At 41.1% G+C, this 20933-nt stretch overlaps 1 protein-coding gene and 1 long non-coding RNA gene across 3 annotated transcripts; one reads left to right on the top strand and one right to left on the bottom strand.

The window, feature by feature from the left end:
- Positions 1-8076: 8076 nt before the first annotated feature.
- On the bottom strand, positions 8077-17638 carry LOC105182618 (neuropeptides capa receptor). 2 transcript variants are annotated; one of them, XM_011140178.2, is made up of 7 exons: positions 17543-17638; positions 16219-17274; positions 11661-11751; positions 11372-11571; positions 10865-11113; positions 10137-10458; positions 8077-9858 (listed from the first exon to the last, which is right to left on the bottom strand). In XM_011140178.2, the coding sequence occupies exons 2-7, from the start codon at positions 16496-16498 to the stop codon at positions 9600-9602; spliced, it is 1401 nt and encodes a 466-aa protein (XP_011138480.1). In that variant the 5' UTR covers positions 16499-17274; positions 17543-17638; the 3' UTR covers positions 8077-9599. The 2 variants fall into 2 exon arrangements, with proteins under 2 accessions (XP_011138480.1, XP_011138481.1); XM_011140179.3 differs by lacking the exon at positions 17543-17638 and having other exon boundaries at positions 9772-9858; positions 10210-10458; positions 16219-16498.
- LOC112589808 (uncharacterized) lies at positions 17587-20890 on the top strand. Its single transcript, XR_003113803.1, has 3 exons — positions 17587-17757; positions 20208-20434; positions 20631-20890. It is a non-coding gene; the product is annotated as an uncharacterized LOC112589808 (long non-coding RNA).
- The last annotated feature ends 43 nt before the right edge of the window (positions 20891-20933 follow it).

Genomic DNA, 20933 nt, shown 5'->3' with positions numbered 1-20933 from the left:
CATATTTCGCTCGAGACAAGAAGAACACTTTGATTAGCCCGGGCAGCCCGGGCAACACTTTTAGAACGAAATATTGCGGCCATTTTCTTTATAAGAGAGATGCGACCTGAGGATTTCTTGCTTAATAGTTACTCGTTACGTTCCATTTCCGTGCAAATGAAATCGCGCCCGGTGCTGATTATACATTTTCTCCCGAATCTCCCGCTTTTATCGTAGCGGATAAAAAACAGACTTCGGAGCCAATATGCAGTTTCGATAAATTAAACTTCCCGTGCAACAGATGCGAAGGGTGTTCCCTCCTTCTCGATATTATCGCACTTTCGTCACTATTGATCAATGAAACGCTCGACTCGAGAATAGCTTGAGCTCGCAATAACTTATTACTTTATGAAATAAAATTAAAAAAAAAAATGTCGCGGAACGTGCATTAGTTGTATTTTATTTTTCGCACTTTCTCACTTTTTCCTTTTTTTTTTATTGAAAAAGTGTAAAAACAGATTTTCAGGATATTTTGCTCGTGTAGATTTGGATATATAAGAACTGGATTTTCACCGCACATGTGAGGCCGATTTATCTCTCTTTCATTTTTCGCTCGCCGTTACGCCGCACGATTTAAATGCAAAGAGCATTTTTGTACATTTATACATCGAAACTCGAGCGCACCGAAATTATATCGGCTTTGACGCGACGAAATGCGATCTCGCATCGAAATCGCGCGAGTCCCAGTGAGCTTCAATACCCGCCATAAAATGATCTCTCACGTCGATCAAAGAAACCGTCACGCGGCAAGTTGTCGTGATTCTGTTTGTCGGACAATACGTCCGCGGCTTTACCCTTTGAAAAGGACAAACGAGCATGTCTCTTGTCCGTTCAAATGGCACTACGAGCCCTCGAGGAGGAGCACCTGTGCGACACGCACGACCGGTTTTTCCATCCCGTCTTTAAATCCCTCTCGCGTCGATACGTCCGTGCGGATTTCTTCTTGAACTAGTCCGCAAACATTGTACACCATGAGGAATTCCACAAGATGCCGCTAGACCGTGAATATTACTCTCTTCACCGTTTACAGTTGGTACACGACATGCACGTTTCCTTAACAGCCGCGAATTATTTCGTCCGCATCGACGACAAATTTGGCATATGATACACTTGAGAGGTACATAGCAAGGTGTACAGGCAAAATTAGCCAAATTATTTACCTAGTAATTTCCACTTCCCACAGAGTCACTCATGTACTATTTGCTCAGAGTGCAGATCAATCATTTCGGACAACATCAATCTCCAATCGGTTTCCCCTCTGCAACTCACCTAAGAATATAATGAGAAATTAATAATCAGTTAGGCAGTTATCATTTGAAAGATACACATTATTAGCCACATAGCTTACGGAAAGATGCACTGTCAGAGTTTCAGACAGCCATTTAGCCATCTTCGTGTACTTTCAAACGAACATTTCAACAGACCAGTCTTATTGCTGGTACCGTACACCGTACATCGATCAAGAGTTTGCGCACCGACGACTTTTTACCTTAATTTTTTTCCGACTTTAATTCTTCTTACCAAAACATTGTGCGGCGCGGACTTCGGATAATTTTTCTCTCGTGGGCGTAGCGTTCCGAGCGACAGGCCCCGAGTAAAGATCGATGAAAAGAGACGGCACCAACGGCCCTCACCTTTAATCGAGTCGTCAATATCGCGGGTTTACTTCGTAAATCCTGTCACGCGTGTCTGGAATCTCGGCGCTCGGCGCTCTAATGTGTCTAAATACCGTAGGCCCGTTTGTAAATATGATTAATAGCGAAGTCACTTCAACGCGAGGGGTACTCTACTAACATTATCGATGCCGGACGAAATGTTCTCTCTTGTTCTTTTTCAAATCCATTCCGGGACATCCTTTTAGGCTGAAAGCGCGCCGAGATCAATATTGCGCGCGATATCTGCCCCGTAGAGTATTCACGGGATTATTCGCTGCAGGAAAGAGAACGAAGGAGAGATAACTAGCGACCCTCCTTCGGCACTGATTGCTCGCGACGCTATTACCGAGCTTTTTGCCAACTATAAAATGAACCACGTCCTTTCGCCGATGTCTCAAGACTCTTTCCGAGGCGGAGCGTTCAATTCTGCCGCGTGTCTGCAATGCCGTCGCTTCGTCGGGTAAATGCACTTGATAGTAATGACAAATGCCGTACATATTACTCATCGGTGGCAATCTCGCCGTCCCGGCGTAGGAGTCCACTAGCAGAAATATCGTGCCGAATAAGTAGAAATAAAATGAGAACTGCAAAAGACCAATACAACACTTTATTGTTATGCTGTAAGAGTTCGCTATCGCTTTGAACGACGGAGCAAATAAGTCGAATCGTCGATCTCGAGAATGTAGGAAGGCAAGGCTGGAAGGGAAAAGCTATCTAACGCGGGCGAAAATTATATCGTAAAAATATAATGAAACACTCTCGCCCTTCTGTTAAACCATGTGAAAAATAATATTCTGATTTGCCTCGGTCTTTCAAAATTCCTCTGTGATGTCAGTTTCTATTGCATACTACTGCGACGTGTCCCGACAGATTTGTCATTTTTTCTTACAGTTTAATATCAAGGCGAATCTCACGCTTTACGGGCGATTTAACGAGAAAGTGGAGAGGCCGGCTTCAACGTGAAAATATTGCTTTATGTGCGTAAGAGCTGCTCGAATTACAAATATTTTATCTCCTATTTTATATTTGTTTTGCAATGATAAATTATTACGAAAAAAGATGTTCAACCTGTTAATTAAACGCGCGAGTTGAAACTTTGCCTGAGATTGATAAAACACGATTTTCGTGCATTACTATTAACTGTGTGCTTATGTTTGTATCTTGCAATTTCGCGGTAATGTTGAAATTTTTCAATACAAATCGGTCAGCTTGTGAGAAATAAATTCTCGCGGGAAATGAAATGAAACATTCGCGTAAACAAAAGACTTGTTAATTTCTGAAAAAAGAAAAAGACCATTTACGAGAAAAAGGTCGTCTCTGAAAGCTGGAATTATAGTCGCTCTCATATGCGAACAGTGCACCCGCAGTGCGTCACTTTCTTTACATTCATATAACTCTAACGATCGATAGAATACAATGCGTATTTTAATCTGCGAGCCGAGCGAGACCGGGAGAGAGAGAGAGAGAGAGAGAGAGAGAGAGCGCTCCTATACATCATGATTGCATTCTAGATATACTCTCGTGAAAAATTTCCTCTCACAATTGGACATCACCTGCGTGCCGTGCTGACAAATTTTAGAATCGATCTGCTGACAGGCACGAGACACACTGTTTGTTTCGAAATTCTATAAACCAACGGATCTATTCGACGATTATTCATCTAACGTCGTCGTTTATCAGTTTATCGTCGTGATTGCAGTATCACGACGATAAACTTCGTCTGTTCGCGCATTCTCACGATCTCTTTCTTCTACAGATTAATTCACAATACGCGCGCGTATTAACACGTAGCAGTGGATGAATGCGGGCAAAAACGGGAATCGTTAAGCACTATAATGCGAGCAATTACGATAACTCTCTCGCCGGGGCCGTTCACGCGCTCCATTTTATCGTGTTGGTATAATTAACGCTTACCGCTCTAACGATATTACGAAAAGTGTCGGGCTAACGTTTCTTCATTTTTGTCCTTATTCATGCCGCTTAGCAGGCTCTACGCGTAATACTAAAAAAAGCGTTTCGTCTGCAAAGAAAAAACGGGATCGATCAAGCATGCCGTTTCGGCCGGATCGTTTCGTTATTAATCAAGCGTGTTCTTACCCATCGTAAGGACTTCGCCCCCGTCAACTGCGCAATTACTGTCGTCGATAGGCATCTCACGATTGCCCAAAGGGGTTCCACCACAATGAGAACCGCCAATTCCTTTAGGCGCACGAGAAGTTCCTCAAGAATCAAATCTGTCATTTCATCGCGCCGGCCGAAATCGCTAGCGTCACATTTCGATACACGCGACTGAGGAGGAAGCGTCGCTCGAATTATATTCCCTGCGCATACTGTAACATGGAGATTACATTTTGTGCTCTTTGACACGCGAGAAGAATTTAACGTGTCGCCCAAATCTCGTAATCTGGTAATCTGAAATGCGTCGCATGTCGCGCCTAACGAGAAAGAGAGAAACAAAACACCGCTCAATTCCGTCCAAAAGAAACAAAGAGAGATAACGCAACGGGCTGCGTGTTAACCTTCGTTTTGTATGCATCGTTTCCGCAGCTAGTTGATACAACTTTGAAAGTTGATTAACCCGACGGAAAGTTTTCCTTTTTTTTTTTTTAACTGGATCTCCCGCTCGTGATTTCTCCTACTAACCGCGAAAATTACTTTCCGACGATAACGGAGGATTCAAAAGCAGGTACCTTCGTGCACATTATAGCAGGCATTTGCTAAAGTAGAAATTAATCGGATTATACGTCACGATTATACGTGCTCCCCAGGAAATTACATTTCGTTTGACCAGTCTCTGCCATAATTGAAATCGCGAATAACGACGATTATACACGCGCTAATTTATGACGGGTTCGTGAACACGCCATTACGTCAACTTCTTTGTCCACCACAAACTTCATTAGTCATCTTTTGGGATTGCGCGCGTTATCTTTCACAAATAACTAGACAACAGGGACGGAATTAAAGAGAGAGAAAAAAAAGAAAATTCATTTGATTTCAGATTTATTAAATTTTTATGACATTGTATCCTTTCTTCCCGGGCGGACGGAAGAGATTCCAAGACCTGAAGGAAGAGTGACAGGAGGTAACGAGACTCGCATTATATCTAGGAGAGATCAGCTGTCGCGGTAAGTCAAGGAATGCCCTATTTTATTCACAGCAGACTCTAAAGCAACCATGGCCGTTTCTTTTTTCACGTTCGCATCTGCGTCGACATCTGCATAGTAATGCGTTTTTCGTATTATCTCGAAATATCTGATGCTATCACACGTATTAAACGCACGTACACAACTGTTGACAGCGGCATTATTACTAGGGCTCTCGAGCAGCGATTACTCATGACGTGCAAGAATAAGTAATTATCTGTTGTGTCATATCCGCGTCGCCTTGAATATCATCGCCTATGAGGCGAGCGTTCGCAAATCGTCAAAAGTAATTGATGCGAGACATCTCGCCAGACAGAAATTCAAGGAAAGCTGATATCTTGCGAGACAATGCAATGTTATGCCATTAAAGAACGAACTTGTGGAATAAAACAGTTCCTGGAGAGAGGAGAGATTATTTTTTTATTTCTCTATAATATTTTCAAATATGGAACGAGATGATAACGGTAATTTGATTTTCTGGCATCCATAAAATAGCGCGGGAATAATTGCTAAAGACGAGATCTCTCTCGTGGGGAAAAAAGGGATAAAAGAGGAAAATTGATCTCGTTCCAGAAACAATTATTTCACATATTCGAAGTTATTCAAGAAAGTTCGAGAAATCATTTTATCTTCGAGGGCTCGTTTTACCTGTCCAATTTTATCTTTTAGCATCAAGCAAATATAATTGTCCCTTCAGCTCGAGCTGTCCTACATTTCTGCACAGTCTCAAAGTCTTTCTCATTCTTGGAGAACGTGCCGAACGTTTCTCATCTTGGCTTAACTTATTCTTCAAAGATCTCGGCAAATCATGATTACCTTCGATTCGTGAGTGATCAACAGTCTATTAGCATTTGAGAAACGTCGAGGGGGCGGATCGCAAAATTCACGAATATTTCGTGCGGAAATTGAACGTGCAAAGTTACTTAAGCGCTTTTAATTCCTCGGCGAGAAAATCGGACGGCGTGATACTCCGCTAGCAATGTGGCAAGAGAAGCTAACTAAATTTGAGAAAATATTCGCAGAATAAACCGTAACGGACGGTTGCATCCGTTGTATCCCCGCATTTCCGGTGGATTAAATTTCTCGCCGGTCTCCCCGTCGCTTCTTGCGTCTCGTAGTTTTTGCATGCGTTGCATAGCTGCCGCGAATTGTTGTTTCCCAGTTTCCGTAATCGTTGTTGGAGGACTGTCGAGACGAAGAACGCCCCATGATCGGGCTTATTCCTTTAAGGAACCGGGACATCTTGAGACCGCGAGACCGCAATTGCTCTCGAATAGCCGCTCGATATCGCAAGCGCGACAAACATGCGCCGGAATTACAGCGAGCCGAATAAATTAATTCCAGTTGCTCACATAATCGCGCGATTGCATAAATTTGCACGTACGTTAACTTCGTTTTCCGCGTAATACGCTAACACTGAATATTTGCATTCGTGATTTTGCACTTCTCTTCCAAATATCGATCAGAATGAAGAGGTGAGACTTGGCTAAATTGGATTGTCGTACGAATCGTACCGGCTCTTTAAAACCTTTACGGCGAAATCGTCTTTCGTAACATCGCTTCGAATTAACATGACGCTCCAATTCAGAAGACTCTCTTGTACGAGTGTTCCGCGTAAGCACACGATAAACGTTCAGGACGAGATTCTTCGGAAGATTTTGATTAGAACGAAAATAATTTACAATGTTAAACGATGATAATTGCGTAACTTCGATGCTTACTTAAACATTTGTGAATCTCTTCTTCTCTTTCGTATGTACATATTAAATCTTATTAAGTCTTACCAATCTCTTTCTCTCTCTCTCTCTCTCTCTCTCTCTCTCCCCCCTCTCTCTCTCTCTCTCTCTCTCTCTCTCCCCCTTTCTCTTTATGTGATTACATCTGTGCGAAATAATTCGAAATGAGTTTAAGTCGGTAGCGCGCTAATGTACGATGAAAGTTTTATGAGTGTTTGCCGCTTTTACCAAATATGTCCAGCTACTTTATAGCTTCGGAATTAACCCTCGTCGATCGTTTACCGTTAAAGGTGTCGTTAAAAGTTTAACGAGTAGTAACCGCTCAAAGTACCCTCAATTGCAGCATTTTCCAGACACGACCATCTTGCATATTCTACGAAAGAGAAGCCGCGCGTAAGACGTTTATATGTATTCAAATGTTAAATGTGGTGGATATTGCAAATGTCACCGAAGAATGGAATGTCATCTCTGTGCGGTGTGGTACAAATCCTGATGTCTGATGTAGAGAGATAAACCTCGTTCCTTCCCGGTGATAGTCGAATCGATAGCGATCGCATGTTTCGCTTGATACTTTTATGAGCGTGAACTTGCGAACAGATAACTGCTTAACTGCGACGACGGAAGCGGCAGCAGCAGTAATAATAGGGCAATTCTATAATCTCGTAGCCGAAAAGTTACTCCTTGGGGTAAAAAATGGTGGATTTTTCTGGTGAACTTCACCAGAGCGGTAGTGTGGAAAGCGTGAAGATAGAGGGACGATCTATGAAAGATTTTCCATGCATATCCAAATGAGATGAACATATTTAGAACTTATAAAATTTCCTCGGTCTGTATCCAAATGCAAATTGGCATAATACTTTTAAAAGTTTTAAATTCGTCTTTTTTTCAAAATGTTCATTTAAAAAAAAAGAAAGATCTATATAATATAATTGTATTAATTTTATTGTATTAACTTCATTATCGGTTCTTCTTTTGCGTGCAAATTATCTCTGTTGAAACATCAGTGAGAACTTTTGTTGGAATTACAGCAACGTGTTCAACACCGTCAAAACGGAGAAGAGACCGTAAAGCTTGAGAAGAGCTCAAGACTTGGGGACAGGAAGGACTTGGGAACCAATATCTCGCTCTGCGATTTATCCTTGCTTCCACGCCTCGTGGAAGGTGCTTTTGATGCTTGAGTATTAAAATTCTCATCGCAGCCGAAATGATAGGGGTTTCGGGATATCCGATGAAATAGATTTTCTATGTCACCTTCTGCAGCAGAAATGGCAAAAATATGTCACGTGAGAAAATTGAGCTGCTTTGAAGAAGAACATTCCGATTATCCCATTTATTAAGGACTCTCCGATACTTTTCGTTTCGTAACAAGCAAAAACATGCCAGTCGCAGTCCAATTGCGTGTGTAAATAACATACACGAATGAGAAGCAAGACTTGACGTCAGAGACTCGACGGCGCTTCGGATCGATGCGTTAACGATCTCCTGCACCGAAAAAATGGAATCACGCGAAGGCTTCTGCAAAGTTCACGATACAATCGTAATTAACACCGTACGAAATAGCCGACAATTCTAGTAAATGCGTTTATTGCTGGCTTCGCCGACTACAAGAAACCCAGCATGATCGTAATCGATCTCGAGGTAGAAATTGGTCTATAGACAGCAACGTAACTTACCGGTAACAAGAATAGATGGTATAGGTACGCAATTTCGACGGTCGGGAGAATCGTTACCTCACACATAAGCTATTGTGTTGTCTTCATAAATCGAGTCATTTCCTTTTATTTTAGCACGATAGGAATCTAAATTTCTCAAGCAAATCAAGCAAATGCTATTTTCTTGACTTTGGAGTAAATTACATTTGACTAGCGGGCCTCGTTATTGAACGTGGATAAAGTGGGCGGACAAAGTTTTTTATATCCTAAGTTTATAAGCTTTTTATATCTTAAGTTATTTCTCAGCACAGAAGCATCGTTTGCGAGTCGCCCGTGCCATTTGGAAGCTGCGAGTGTGCAATTAATTGCGTGACGTTGAGAATTCCCCACGGCCATTATTGGCGTGAGGACGAGAGAAGAGGTGTCCCTCGTTATGCATATAATACGCATCTCATTTAAAATGGAATAAATGCATAGGCTATGCGTCACTTTGACGTGGCAGAGGGAAATTTCCGCTAACGGAATTCCCGCTAACGTCTCGTTATATCCTCGCATTTCGTGCGAAGTTCGGCACAATCACGTTAAAATATCAAAGCCAAAGGGGTAAAGAAGAAATTGAATTTTTTTGCTCTGTTTGACAAGAAAACATTAATCTCACATTATACGCTCGACGATGTAACAACATTGTCAAAGGCTTCGCTCATATGAATAATATTTCACCTTATACAGAATATACACGTTACACGTTGAAAATCAGTCGACGGCGCACAGAATGATGAAACCGTTACTGAAACGAGAGCTGCAGCTTGACGATAATTTTTATCAAAAGCTCCCATGAAATATCATATTATGACTGTAAATTTATCTTTCAATCAAAGCACAGCCCGTATCGATGTACTCTATTAAAACACGTTACGATTTGTATGGAAATAATCACAACGGACTTTCGGCGAAAATGATTATTTAACCGATTTGCGAAATTTCGAGTATTCACCATTTCGCGAACTCGCGAATCTGAAGGAGGACATACCAACCGTGTAAACGTGTAAAACTTTATTCCGGAATAAGTAGTATAAAACTTTCGCTTTCGGGCTTTCTTAAGCGATAATATCGACTGTCGACGGTTATTCACGTCGCTTTTGACTCTAAAGACAATTGCCTGATGGAGCATTCGGGACCCTGAAATCTTCAATCACCGGTTTCCAGGATCACACAGATTTCACGTCTGATCGGACACGCGGAACTTCAATCATGAGCCTCGTCCGAGGAATCGTACTTGCCCGGGTGAGATTCCTTGTACGTTGTAATTCTTTGTACGTAATAAATAACTATAGATCCGTTAAGAAAGAACTGTAAGCGAACGAGGATAAATCACAGACTGCTGATAGCTATAGAAACGGTATCGTCCGATTTCTTTGTGGACGATGTACTTTCGTTGCTAGGTTGCTGGTAAGCTAGAGAATGCCCCTGTTCAAAGAGAGGCTCCGACGACAAATCCTCTTTTCGTAACAAGTAAGCGTTATGAAGAGGAGCATCCTCTGTATTTACGTTATTCCTGCCTCTATTCTTAGCGTTCTCCTCTCCGCTCGACGTGAAACGAAATACTTCTCTGGCACGAGTAATGGCACGCCTAAAGAAGAAAAATATAACATTGTTAAAATATAACATGTATGTGGACAGAACGTTCGGCGCAAAAAAAGGACCAATTGTCTGACGCGAGTACGTTCCATTAGAATCGGCAAACGATTATTCAATATCGACATCGTATCGATTCGCGCAACGCCTCCGTAATCTAGAGAAAGGGAAACAATCTCGACGCGAGCAATCTGCACGCGCAGTTCTCTCTGATATCTCGCTAAATGGAGCAAATTTCATCGGTTTCTAAAATTTCAAACTTGACATCCATACCTAACGCAACACATAAGGCTTCGATCGTGGGCTTCTCCCGAGGAATCGCATCTGCACAGACGAGGTTCCTTACCCATCGAGGTTCCGCCAGTCCTTCTCGTTCCGCAGCATATCGTTTGCTTGAAGGCCTGACGATATTTCATGCTCATCACATTGTAGAGGATAGGATTGACCGTGGTGCTGAAGTAATACAAGCAGCCGCTCAAAATGTACAGCCATTCGTTTAAATCCGGATAATAATCGGATCCCTGTGCGTACACGTAGAGCAGACGCTGGGCATGAAATGGCGCCCAGCAAATGAAAAACATGATCACGACCGCGCCTGAAATGGATCATGCGGTAAATTTTAATGTGCAGCTAATCCTGGAATGTTGAAAATTTATGAAACGCAGGAAACAATGTCTTTTAGTCAGATACTAGTCGTTGAATAAATATTAATATTAGCGACCTCGCCGACTTTGCCAACCTTGTGTATCGTCACCGGAAATCGGGGAAATCGCCATTAATATTAATATTTATCCCATCTAACTAATATTAATATTTACCCGTCTACCTTAATATTAATATATTTACCTATTAAATATATAAGAATCTATATATTTCGGTTGGACTCTTTCAAATGTGTAACATTAGATTCACATGTTGAGTAGTGATTAATATTTAGTTATTTGCCGTAATTTATTATGATTAATTTCTCGAGAAAGAAAAAGTATTACAATGTGTCGTACTTAACATCCTGATGACAGACTTCCTGGATTGTATCTGTCGGTATTCGCCGTGAAGGGTGCCTTGTACCGGACCGAGCGCATCTTTGGTACTACTCCTGATTTTCAATCCCATCCTCGTGTACACAATCAGAATCACGAGCATCGGTATGAGGAAAAATACGATACAGCTGAGCTCGTAAAGTGGAAAGTTTGGCATATCGGGCAGAAGCATCGCGCAAATCGCCGAATCGGCCGAATAATTGCCCGATCCTGAACAATATCTGATGTTACATATATAACATACAAGTATGATAATGCAGAGAACTTTCTATATAGTAGCATATACAAAACTAACAAGTCGCATACAGCAGATATCAATCAGTGAGATTGGATAATTTCAGAACGAAAGGAGATTTAACGGCTTAGGGCCGATGCAGCGTCGAAGTTTCCGAAAAGAATTCTATTTACCAGGGACACTTTCATTTGCGCGAGATCGATAATCGTAAATAAAATAAACTCTGACTTAACCTGGTGGATATTCGACGAAATTGACCTTCGTGTAAATCGCGAACGGGATGGCCGAGACTATTGCGATCGACCAGGCCGCGAAAATGAAACGAGTGGGTCTTTTGAGGCCGCTCATCGAATAGACACTCAGCGGATGACATATGGCCAAATATCTCTCCATGGAGAAAGCCACTATCGTGAGAACCGACACGTAGGACGACCTGCGGAGCGATGCCCGGAGGCGGATTTAGGAGCGTGTCGAATCTCGACGGGACATAAAGGAAGCAGATACGGTGTTATTATTTCTTACATCTCCGACACGTACGCCCTGATCTTGCAGAGCCCCGCGCCCAGCGCCCACGGATATTGCTGCCAGAACACGCTCAATTCGTTAGGAAGACCTGAAATTATTAATTAGCATTAGCGAGTATCAGACTGAGGATCCGAGAAGGATGCAGCGTGTCCCGCTGACAAAGCGTCCTGAAAATCTCTCTATTTTTCCAATCTGATCTTTACGAATTCATATATCTCGTGAAGGATATCTCTTTTACATACAACGCGCGCAACGGATTATACCGCGGTGATATATCGCGGACTCTCAATTTTAAGGGGCAAAGCACCATGTAGCTTTTTCCTTCCCCAGGAAGTTTCTGGATTCGGTGTACGTAGTCGTATTTTTGCGCCGGCACGTCCACGTTTCTGATTACATTAACGTCCGGCGTCAATGTCAAAGTTTCGTATGACACATTTCTGCGGACAAAACGCTCACGCAATTTCACGAGGACCTCGCAAATTAATTTCCCGAAAAGCAGATTTATGACAGACTTAAGCCCGGTTAGTAATTAGCGTGAAGTCATCACGCCCGCATCGCGACAATATTAACGAGGTTGCGCCCTTTCGTTCTGTGTATATGTATGTTAAAATAACTTTCACGCGTTACCTACGTCGGGGACAAATGACTGAATATCTGTCATGCATATCGTCGAGTACGCGGTAAACTCAATAAGCGCCATTTTAGCTTGTGTTTTAATTAACGAACACATCACTCCAAAACACAGCACAGCAAAACGACCCGGGACTTTTAGCGACTGATAAGCGCTAAACATTGGATATCTCTAATCTCCGGTCCATCGGTTGGTAGAGAGTGAGAGAGAAGGAAAGAAAATAACCTTTCTCTTTTACCGGTCTTTTACCGCTTTTTCCATTTCCCCGCGTCTCTCTTGTTTCTCTTTGACGAGCGCGCATCCTCTTTTCCCCACTCTTGCGTTTTCGTTATTTTACACGTAATAATGGAAATCTTTCTCCGCGAAGCTGTCCACCGAAAGCTCTATACATATATTATACATATATAGTGTGATAATATTGCGCTGTACGTTTAACGTATGACTTTGCTGGACGCTTTTTTTATTATTATCAACAATAGGAATCTATCAAGCGTAATTCAATTTCGCAAATCCCTAAGAATCAGCATACTTGAATTATGATGATTTAAAATGTAATAAAATTTCGCTCCTGCACTTTGACTTTCTTGCAATTCGAGCAATTCTATGTTAGTGTGATGCTACATCCTCGCGAAAATCCCGGGTAAAGAGATAAAGGGAAACGACGAGAGTGTTATAACGTATTTTACGGTCCTTCAGGGATTCATTAAGAGCAGCAAACTGTAAGGCGCAGTTCTTCTTCGTACCGCCGTTAAACAAAGCCGAAAATTGCTCTCATCTCACTCTCCTCCCTTTTTCGGTTTCCGTATCTTGACGATATCTCAGATTTCGCGCCTTCCAGTTATCTCCCAAAATATAAAAGATATATCCGACGTGTGCATATACGCTCGCCCGTCCCCTTGTAAGACACCACAATGGGCGTGAAACCCTCATAGAGCCCACCTTTCCTACCGAAAGCTGGACCGTATCGCGAACGGTAAAGCTTCCTCGAATGGAAGCCCTTCGATCGACCCTATTGTGCCTATTTTCTAAAGCGATGCCTGTTATACAAGACATTCGTCACGCGACGAAGCCCGAAGCCCTTTAATACATTGTAAAACCGTCGTCGACACAGTCAATTGGCGACGCGATTGTTTCAATTTCTCTCATTCTTTTCCTTTCGTTCTTTTTCCACGCAATCGACCGAAAACTAATTTATATAGCAATTAACTCGTCTTTCAAACGGTCGATCCTTTTGAATACCGATCGACTCTAAATACCGAACAATTTCCGCCGACACGCCTACTTCCTGTCAAGAGTGTGTTCCGAATGTTATGAGCAAATTGAATACTAGCCTTTGCTTCTTTTCTTTTTTATGAGCGCGATCTGTACTCGGAAAAATCGTCAATATTTTATACATATATATATATATATATATATATATTAGAGGTTTTATATCAATGATATTAAACACGGACAAATTAATTGCATCATAACACGCGGATGTTGACTGTTCTCGCGTATGAGAATCTCAGCAAACGTGGTACGATGCCTGCCTCAAAGATCCGTTATCGCGTCTAAGAGCAACTTTCCGTCTCGCGAATTTCTCACAGTGACGTAAATACGGACGCACAGTTAGCATCGGCAAACAGAGCATGTGTAGATAACAATCGTGATTGTACACAAAGGAAAAAAGAAGCAAAGATTAATTTCCAGCTTTTATCTACGTGCGTCAATGCGAGGAAGGCGAGCACGGAGGCAGGCGAGTAGGCAGATATAAGCGTGTCGCGTCGACTCTGTTTGTAATCGCGATAATACAGATAATATTCAATAATTGGTTTTATTTATCCTACGAAAAGATCAGCCGCGTATGCTTGTGGGAATGCTCGGATCGAAAATGTATGCTTTTTCGTTGCATATTTACCGCCCATGAGCATTAATAAACATTACTGACGATTAAAGCCACCACTTATTTTGCGACGATTTATATCGCCATTGTTGAGTCTCACGCAAAAGCCAATATTGAAAAAAAGTGCGAAAGGATGTGCCGGGGTTGCTCGATTTTATTTATCGCCGTCCCAAAAGGACCGGCTTGATCCCGGCCGTTCCATCGGCTTTAAATCCGCAGCAATTTGTTCTTTCGCCGGAATTCGACCTCATTCGTTATTAAAGGTCTTTCCGCACCTTACTCAATGCGGTCGGAAATTGTTCGACGAAACTTTTGTTTTACCAAGGATCCACCTCCGTCGGCCGTATCTGCGATACGCGAGTGCGATACACGCGTTATTCAATCGAGCACGCAGTTTAGTTTAGTTTAAACGTTTATCGTTATCGATCGCATGGCCGATTATCAAAATACCATTATCAGCGAGCGAAATCCCATCGGCGGTTAACGAGCCTATGATGCGGTCGCTGATTTGCAGACAGTGGCGACTCGATCATCGACATTCCTTCGTATCGATTTCCGATTAAAACCGGGACTATCGGCGCGATAACAGGGATGTACTTTGAATTACGCGCGCTCGCGGGGTATGTTATTCATATTCACAAGAGCGTATAAAATTCCCGGACGTCGTGCGAAATAAAGGACGTATGTAAAGCGCGCGAGCAAATACGCCGTGGCAACGTGCGAAATAGCGAAATAACCTTAGACCGCGGTCCCATTGGACCTTGCATTCCTGAAATTCGCCGTTTTCAGGGTAAGCGAAGAAAAGATATATAGCACCGGGGCTCAGTCTGTACAGCCTGGACTCGTTGATCACACGTCGAGGGTCGTTTGCGCTTTACGCAAGTGACTGAGGAAAAATGATCATATAATTATTTTTTTACACACACACACACACATATGGCACTCAGAATTGCTTACAAATCTCTTTCTCTTAACCCTTTAACGCCCGACTTTTTTATAAGTGTTTTAAGAATAAAATTTGAGTTTTTTTGAACTGAGACTATAAGTAATGATAACCAAAAAATATATCAGAATTTTATATCTACGAAAAACTACGGAATTTTCTGACGTATCAAATGATTCTTGATTTTTTGCAAAGCGTCTTCTTGTATTTTTGTTTATTGTTTCTTGGTAAATATGACTTGGATCCTAAAAGCATACACGAAATGAGCGACCTATACAGAGAAAAATGAAGAGTAATCTATACGACATAACTCTGATAGTTAGCTTGACATTTTTGAGCTGAAACTTTACTATATTTATGAATGAAGTTTATCATTCAGAGCGTTAAGCTTACTATTTCAGAAGAATATCTTATAGATCATCATTTATTGATAGTCAATCGTCCCTTCATTTTTCGCCACATAAAAAACTGTAGGTCACTAGGTTTCACGAAAATAGGTTGATTTCTTGATTTTCCTGTCCACCATATTGGATTCGCCATTTTGAATTTCTGTATTTTTTAAATTTCACATTTTGCATCTGAGAAAGCTTCCAAATGTTTATATATGTATAAAATTACAACAGACACCAATCTATTCATTTATAGTCCACTTCTAGATATCAGTAACAATGCTAACTATGCCTACTTAGAATTTGACAAAACGTGTTATCATTAAAACTGAGCTAAAAACCGAATCTACATACAATCTGTACACCATTTTTTAGAAGAAGAAAACGAAAGTATCTCCTTTTTTGACCAAGTTATGGATTCTTAAATGCGTTTCTGGTAACTATAGTTACCAGTAGGCGTTAAAGGGTTAAAGTAGATTGTGAGATATTCCTCGATATATTGCTTATTTCACCTAGAGCCCAAGATAGACTTCATTTTTAGGCTCTAACGAGCGCGAGAAAGAGAGATAACATGATGACGCAAGAGATGATTAATTACTAAACTTTAACTATAAGAGGGATTTAAGGCGAATCAGTGAGAATCAAGGTCCAAAAGACAGGAAGGAAAGAAAGAGAGAGCAGCGAGAGAGCCAATGTTATTCGCTCACCCAGTATAAGTAGAGTGAGGTCGGATATGGCCAGACTGAAGAGGTAGTAGTTGGTGGCGGACTGCATGGATGCGTTCCTGACGATCACCGTGCATGTGGCGACATTGCCAAAGATCCCGGTCACAAAGACCGCCATATAGACGATCGTAAGCGGTATCACCATCTTCATGGGCAAGTACTTTGGGCCAAGCACCCTGTCCAGATACTCGGCCTCATTCAGATTGGCCAGATCCCAGTCTCGCCAAAAGTCGAGCGCGTAATTGCCGTCCGACGTCCCCATGACGGAGTCCTCGCGAGGATATATCGTTTATTGCAAGCTCGTTCGATTCATCGTGATCGACGATACTTCCTTTACGATACGCGCGTATGCACATTGATATCTTCTCGATATCGCGCACGCAAACAAAGAGCGCTCGATAATCCGCCGAGTCGGTAAACCTTCTTGCTCTAGTCTGATGTTGAACGGATCAATTACTCGACTGCAGGGTCTCCCTCAGCAGCCGGAGAATCCTTCCCTGTCCTTCGAGGACAACGGAAGGGAACCGAGGAGCGAATAAAACAGTCAACTTATGCGACCTTAACTCGCCCATCAAGTCCTGCGGTAGTACTCGCCGAAAGTGATTGCATTCTGGATACTTGATGAGCGCAGTGTTCGTATTGCTCCTTTGAGAGCAATTTATCAAAGTGGCGAATAAAGCTGGGCGGTAAGAGCGTGCGTGTATGGGTGAGCTATTTCCCGACAAGATGAAGATGCTCCTCGTCCTTACAAGAAACGCTCGTTCGTGCTAAGATCAACTGTGTCGTGCCGGATCGTTGACTAGAGCGCCGGAAAATGTGCTCGCTCGAATGGACAATTAGAGGGATCCTACACACGCTCTCAGTCGCCGGCCAAATATTTAACGTCACGCTCCTCGATCGATCGTTATTGCGCACAAACGTCAAGTTATGTCGCGCACTACCGTAAAAATCCCACCTCTCGTTCCTCCGCTTCGGAACATTTGAATTTCCGCGAGCATAGCGCGATTACTGGCAGCAATCGCATCCCGGGTCTGATTGCTGTAAACAAAATTAGCAGCGCTTCGGTGTCGTGGAAGTATACTGTACTGTTTACAGTTCAACACTCACGACGAGATATCGAACGTCGTCGACCGGTCGACAAGCAAAAACGAGCGTTTATCATTTCGCGCAAGACGCGTGTGCCGGTACAGATTACAAGGCGATCGGCCGACGCTACTTCGACACTCGTCGGTCGACGCTGACGAGCTGTTACGTCAGAATAGGCACGCGCGTCTAATGCGAAAAAGAAAATGTTAAATCAACGAACCGTCATTCACGGTAGAACGTCTCACACGAACTGAGCCCGGTATCGCTCTCGGTGATACCACCGCTGACACCTGTTCGACTACCCGGTTTCGCAGATTCCGCCGATAGAGAAGTTCTTTTCTCGTATCGTTGTCAGATCAAGTTAGTCTTTAATTACGGTCGTGGGATCTCTGGAACTCGAGACAGATAAGTGTCCGTCGCAGAATACGCCTACGTGTGAGTGAGTATGTGGGGTGAGGAGGAGGAGGAGGAGGAGGAGGGGGGAAATCGATAGAAGTCGAATCTTGGAAATATTTCATAGAGAGAGAAACTGTTACATTTCTCTCTTCTTGTGTCACTCTTATTTTTAACGTTTCGAGGGAAGTGCTCTTACCAATAAATTTCTCACTCAATAAAGGACTCACTGTAATATTTATGCGACACTTTCCATCGGCTTTCTTTCGCAAGACTGACAATCATTTCGAAATTTTCTCGAAGTCGTTCTCACCTCGGAGTTCTCCGAACAATATATAAACGTCTTTTGAAGTGAAGTTTCCGTAGCAGGTTTATCTAACTTATCGTCGAACGTGACGAAGTTTTAACCGGGTATTTCAAGCTCCCAGTGAGTCGCGAAGTTTTCAAACATACCTAACGGAATCACGTTCTTGCATCCTGAAAATATCCCCCGCGAAATATCATCATTATTATAAAGCCCATTATTTCGATCAGCTTTGCCGTACGTTATAATGTACAATCTATTTGCGGTTAAATCAACTCTTAAATAACGGAAAATTACGTTGTTCCAAAAACACGCGACGATTATTCATCGTTAATATCACGCATTTTTTTACTCTCGGGAAATTATAATGGCAGTCGATGAATATGTGCGAAGCTCGTTTGAGGTCAGTGTATAATAAATAATATATTTTTTGTCAGGAGGATATGAGTTAATTTCATGCTTGTCGTGTCAAATCAACTATTACAGCGAATGCTCAGTTACTGTGACCTCGCTTACCCGTGACATCTAAGACATTGCACTCTTCCTTCTTTTTTCTTCTTTTTTTAATATGTTTAAAAATCTCGGTCATCAAATCTTGCCAATCGTGGGTTTTTGGAGCATACAAGAGAATATATATTATATATTAATTATATATATATATATATATATATATATATATATATATATATATATACGAACAAAAGAATAATAAAATAAATATACAAGTGTGATTTAGAAAATTAATATCACGATACTTATCAACTATAAATTATGTTAAAATAATGAAAAGGTATATTATATATAATTATTATTCTTTTTATCATTTTCTAAGCAGAGAACATCTCGGAATTACCTTAAATATATTCGAGACATTCTGAATAGATTCAAGATGATCTTGAAAAGACGTCTCATGCTGTCTAAATTATTCGTTTACGATTTGTGAATTTCTTAGATGAATTATAATAAATTTGCTAGATAAAAGCAAACAGAGGTATTAGAGGTATAATGCAACATAGGAGTACAGGAGGATCTCGCGAAAAGATTTCGCTCATCGCTACCGGCATTTGCGCAACATTATTCCCTTTCCACTTACATTTGCTCATGTCAAGACGGTCCAACCAAGCTGAAACCAGTATATCACCGCCTTATCTACACCGATGTGACTTCTCAAGCTCAAATAAATCGTTTTTGCTGCGCCGCTAACGTCTTTTCTAGATGAATCGCGACACGGCAGTCTTCGAATGTCATTTTCTATACGAAGCGCATAACTCTCGTCGTGTTTACGACATAGGTTTGTGACTTATTTGCGAGACACTTATGTTCGACATTCTATGTTTCGTCTTTTTAAATGCAACAGAGAAAGAAAGATAAGATTCTTTCTTGTATTTTCTCACGAAAGTAATCTCCGAGAATGGAAATGCCTTTCACGGAGAAAGAAGGAAAACGCAACATCAGTTTTATCAATGATCTTATTCTGTTGTATATCACGCGTGTCTCTGGAAATATTGCAAAATTCTGAATATCTTCTTATCCTGTATATCTATAAGACACAGATTGGTTCATGAAAAAATGTATTTTATTAATATTACAGTGACGCATCTTTCGTTCAAGTATCAGTTCGTGTTTGTTTCAACGTTCTTGGTTGAAAAAAATAACAAAATAAAACCGAACTGAAATGGAGATATTTAAAAAAACTAATTTTTGCAATTAATTGATAAGCCGGAAATCTTTAGAAGAAAATTGCTTTCGTAGTTTTTATTTATTTCGAAAGGGAAGTTCGAGATGAATCTTTTTTCACGGAAAACAGATAGAAATTGAAATTACAATTCTCGATTTCCAGCATCAAGATAGCTTTTATTTGATAGAATCTGGTAATTATTCTCTATCAGTTATATATTGATCGGTGTTTGCTCTATGAAACTATTCAATAAAAAGAATTGTCGAGAAAACTTCTGACAGACATACACAAAAATTAACGTATATAACTTTTCTCAAATTCAGATACAAATCATAGCGTTAAATTATAACAAAAATACGAACATCGCTGGAACAACTCTAATTATATGCGATCGATATGAGAAACTAAAGAGAGCTGCATCAGACATACGAGTACTCTCAAGATTTCTAGGATCTTTCCTCCACATTTTCCTACTAATTCATTTTCGATTTCAATTTCTTGCCCCTTTAGAACTCGGCGTTCTTCTTGAATTCTCTTCCATGCAGCTGAAAGGTAGACGAATAGTCTCGTTCTGAGTATTTGTGAGAAAATAGCAACTTTACAGCCAGCCGCCAACATCAAACGCCTTGATTGAAAGTAATAAAGGAATTTCGCTATGAGACGAAGCTGTTGCTCATAAACTACCACGCAAAATTGATTTTGACTCATTTTGATTCGCGACGTGCGAGTTAATGATCGTAAGTTTAAAAAAATCTGCATATTTTTCAGCTATTATCGTCACATTCCTTTTAATCATAAATTCCGCGATAAATGTAATTATATTTTTACCTCAACCAAAACAGTACTGAAAATTATTACCCTAAATTAATAACACTATTTACGCAATAACGCGTTGATGGAATTACGTCCGGTTCAATAGCGGATAAATTGCAGGTCCTATTTATTTCTTTGGATATACGCCTCATTAAAATTTACGACAACGACGATAATATGAATAAGCTTGTGAAAGACGAAGAATTGAAGTAGAATCGATATTATATGCAAAAATGATATTTTATTACACGTTTACAGATCGTATCAGTAGAAAAATACATATAAGAACATTTTTAACAATATCTGCTCGAAATAAGGAATACGGAAACTACAGTATATATACTGTTATATATGTACAGACTTGTATGTAATTCTTTATATTAATACAAAAGTTCTTGTTTTCTTATATTACTATGTAAAAAG

The sequence above is a fragment of the Harpegnathos saltator genome, unplaced genomic scaffold, assembly GCF_003227715.2.
Source record: "Harpegnathos saltator strain DR-91 unplaced genomic scaffold, Hsal_v8.6 scaffold61, whole genome shotgun sequence".
In the NCBI taxonomy this organism is placed as follows: domain Eukaryota; kingdom Metazoa; phylum Arthropoda; class Insecta; order Hymenoptera; family Formicidae; genus Harpegnathos; species Harpegnathos saltator.
The sequence above is the reverse complement of the archived record's forward strand: the minus strand, read 5'-3'. Positions and strand labels throughout refer to the sequence as shown.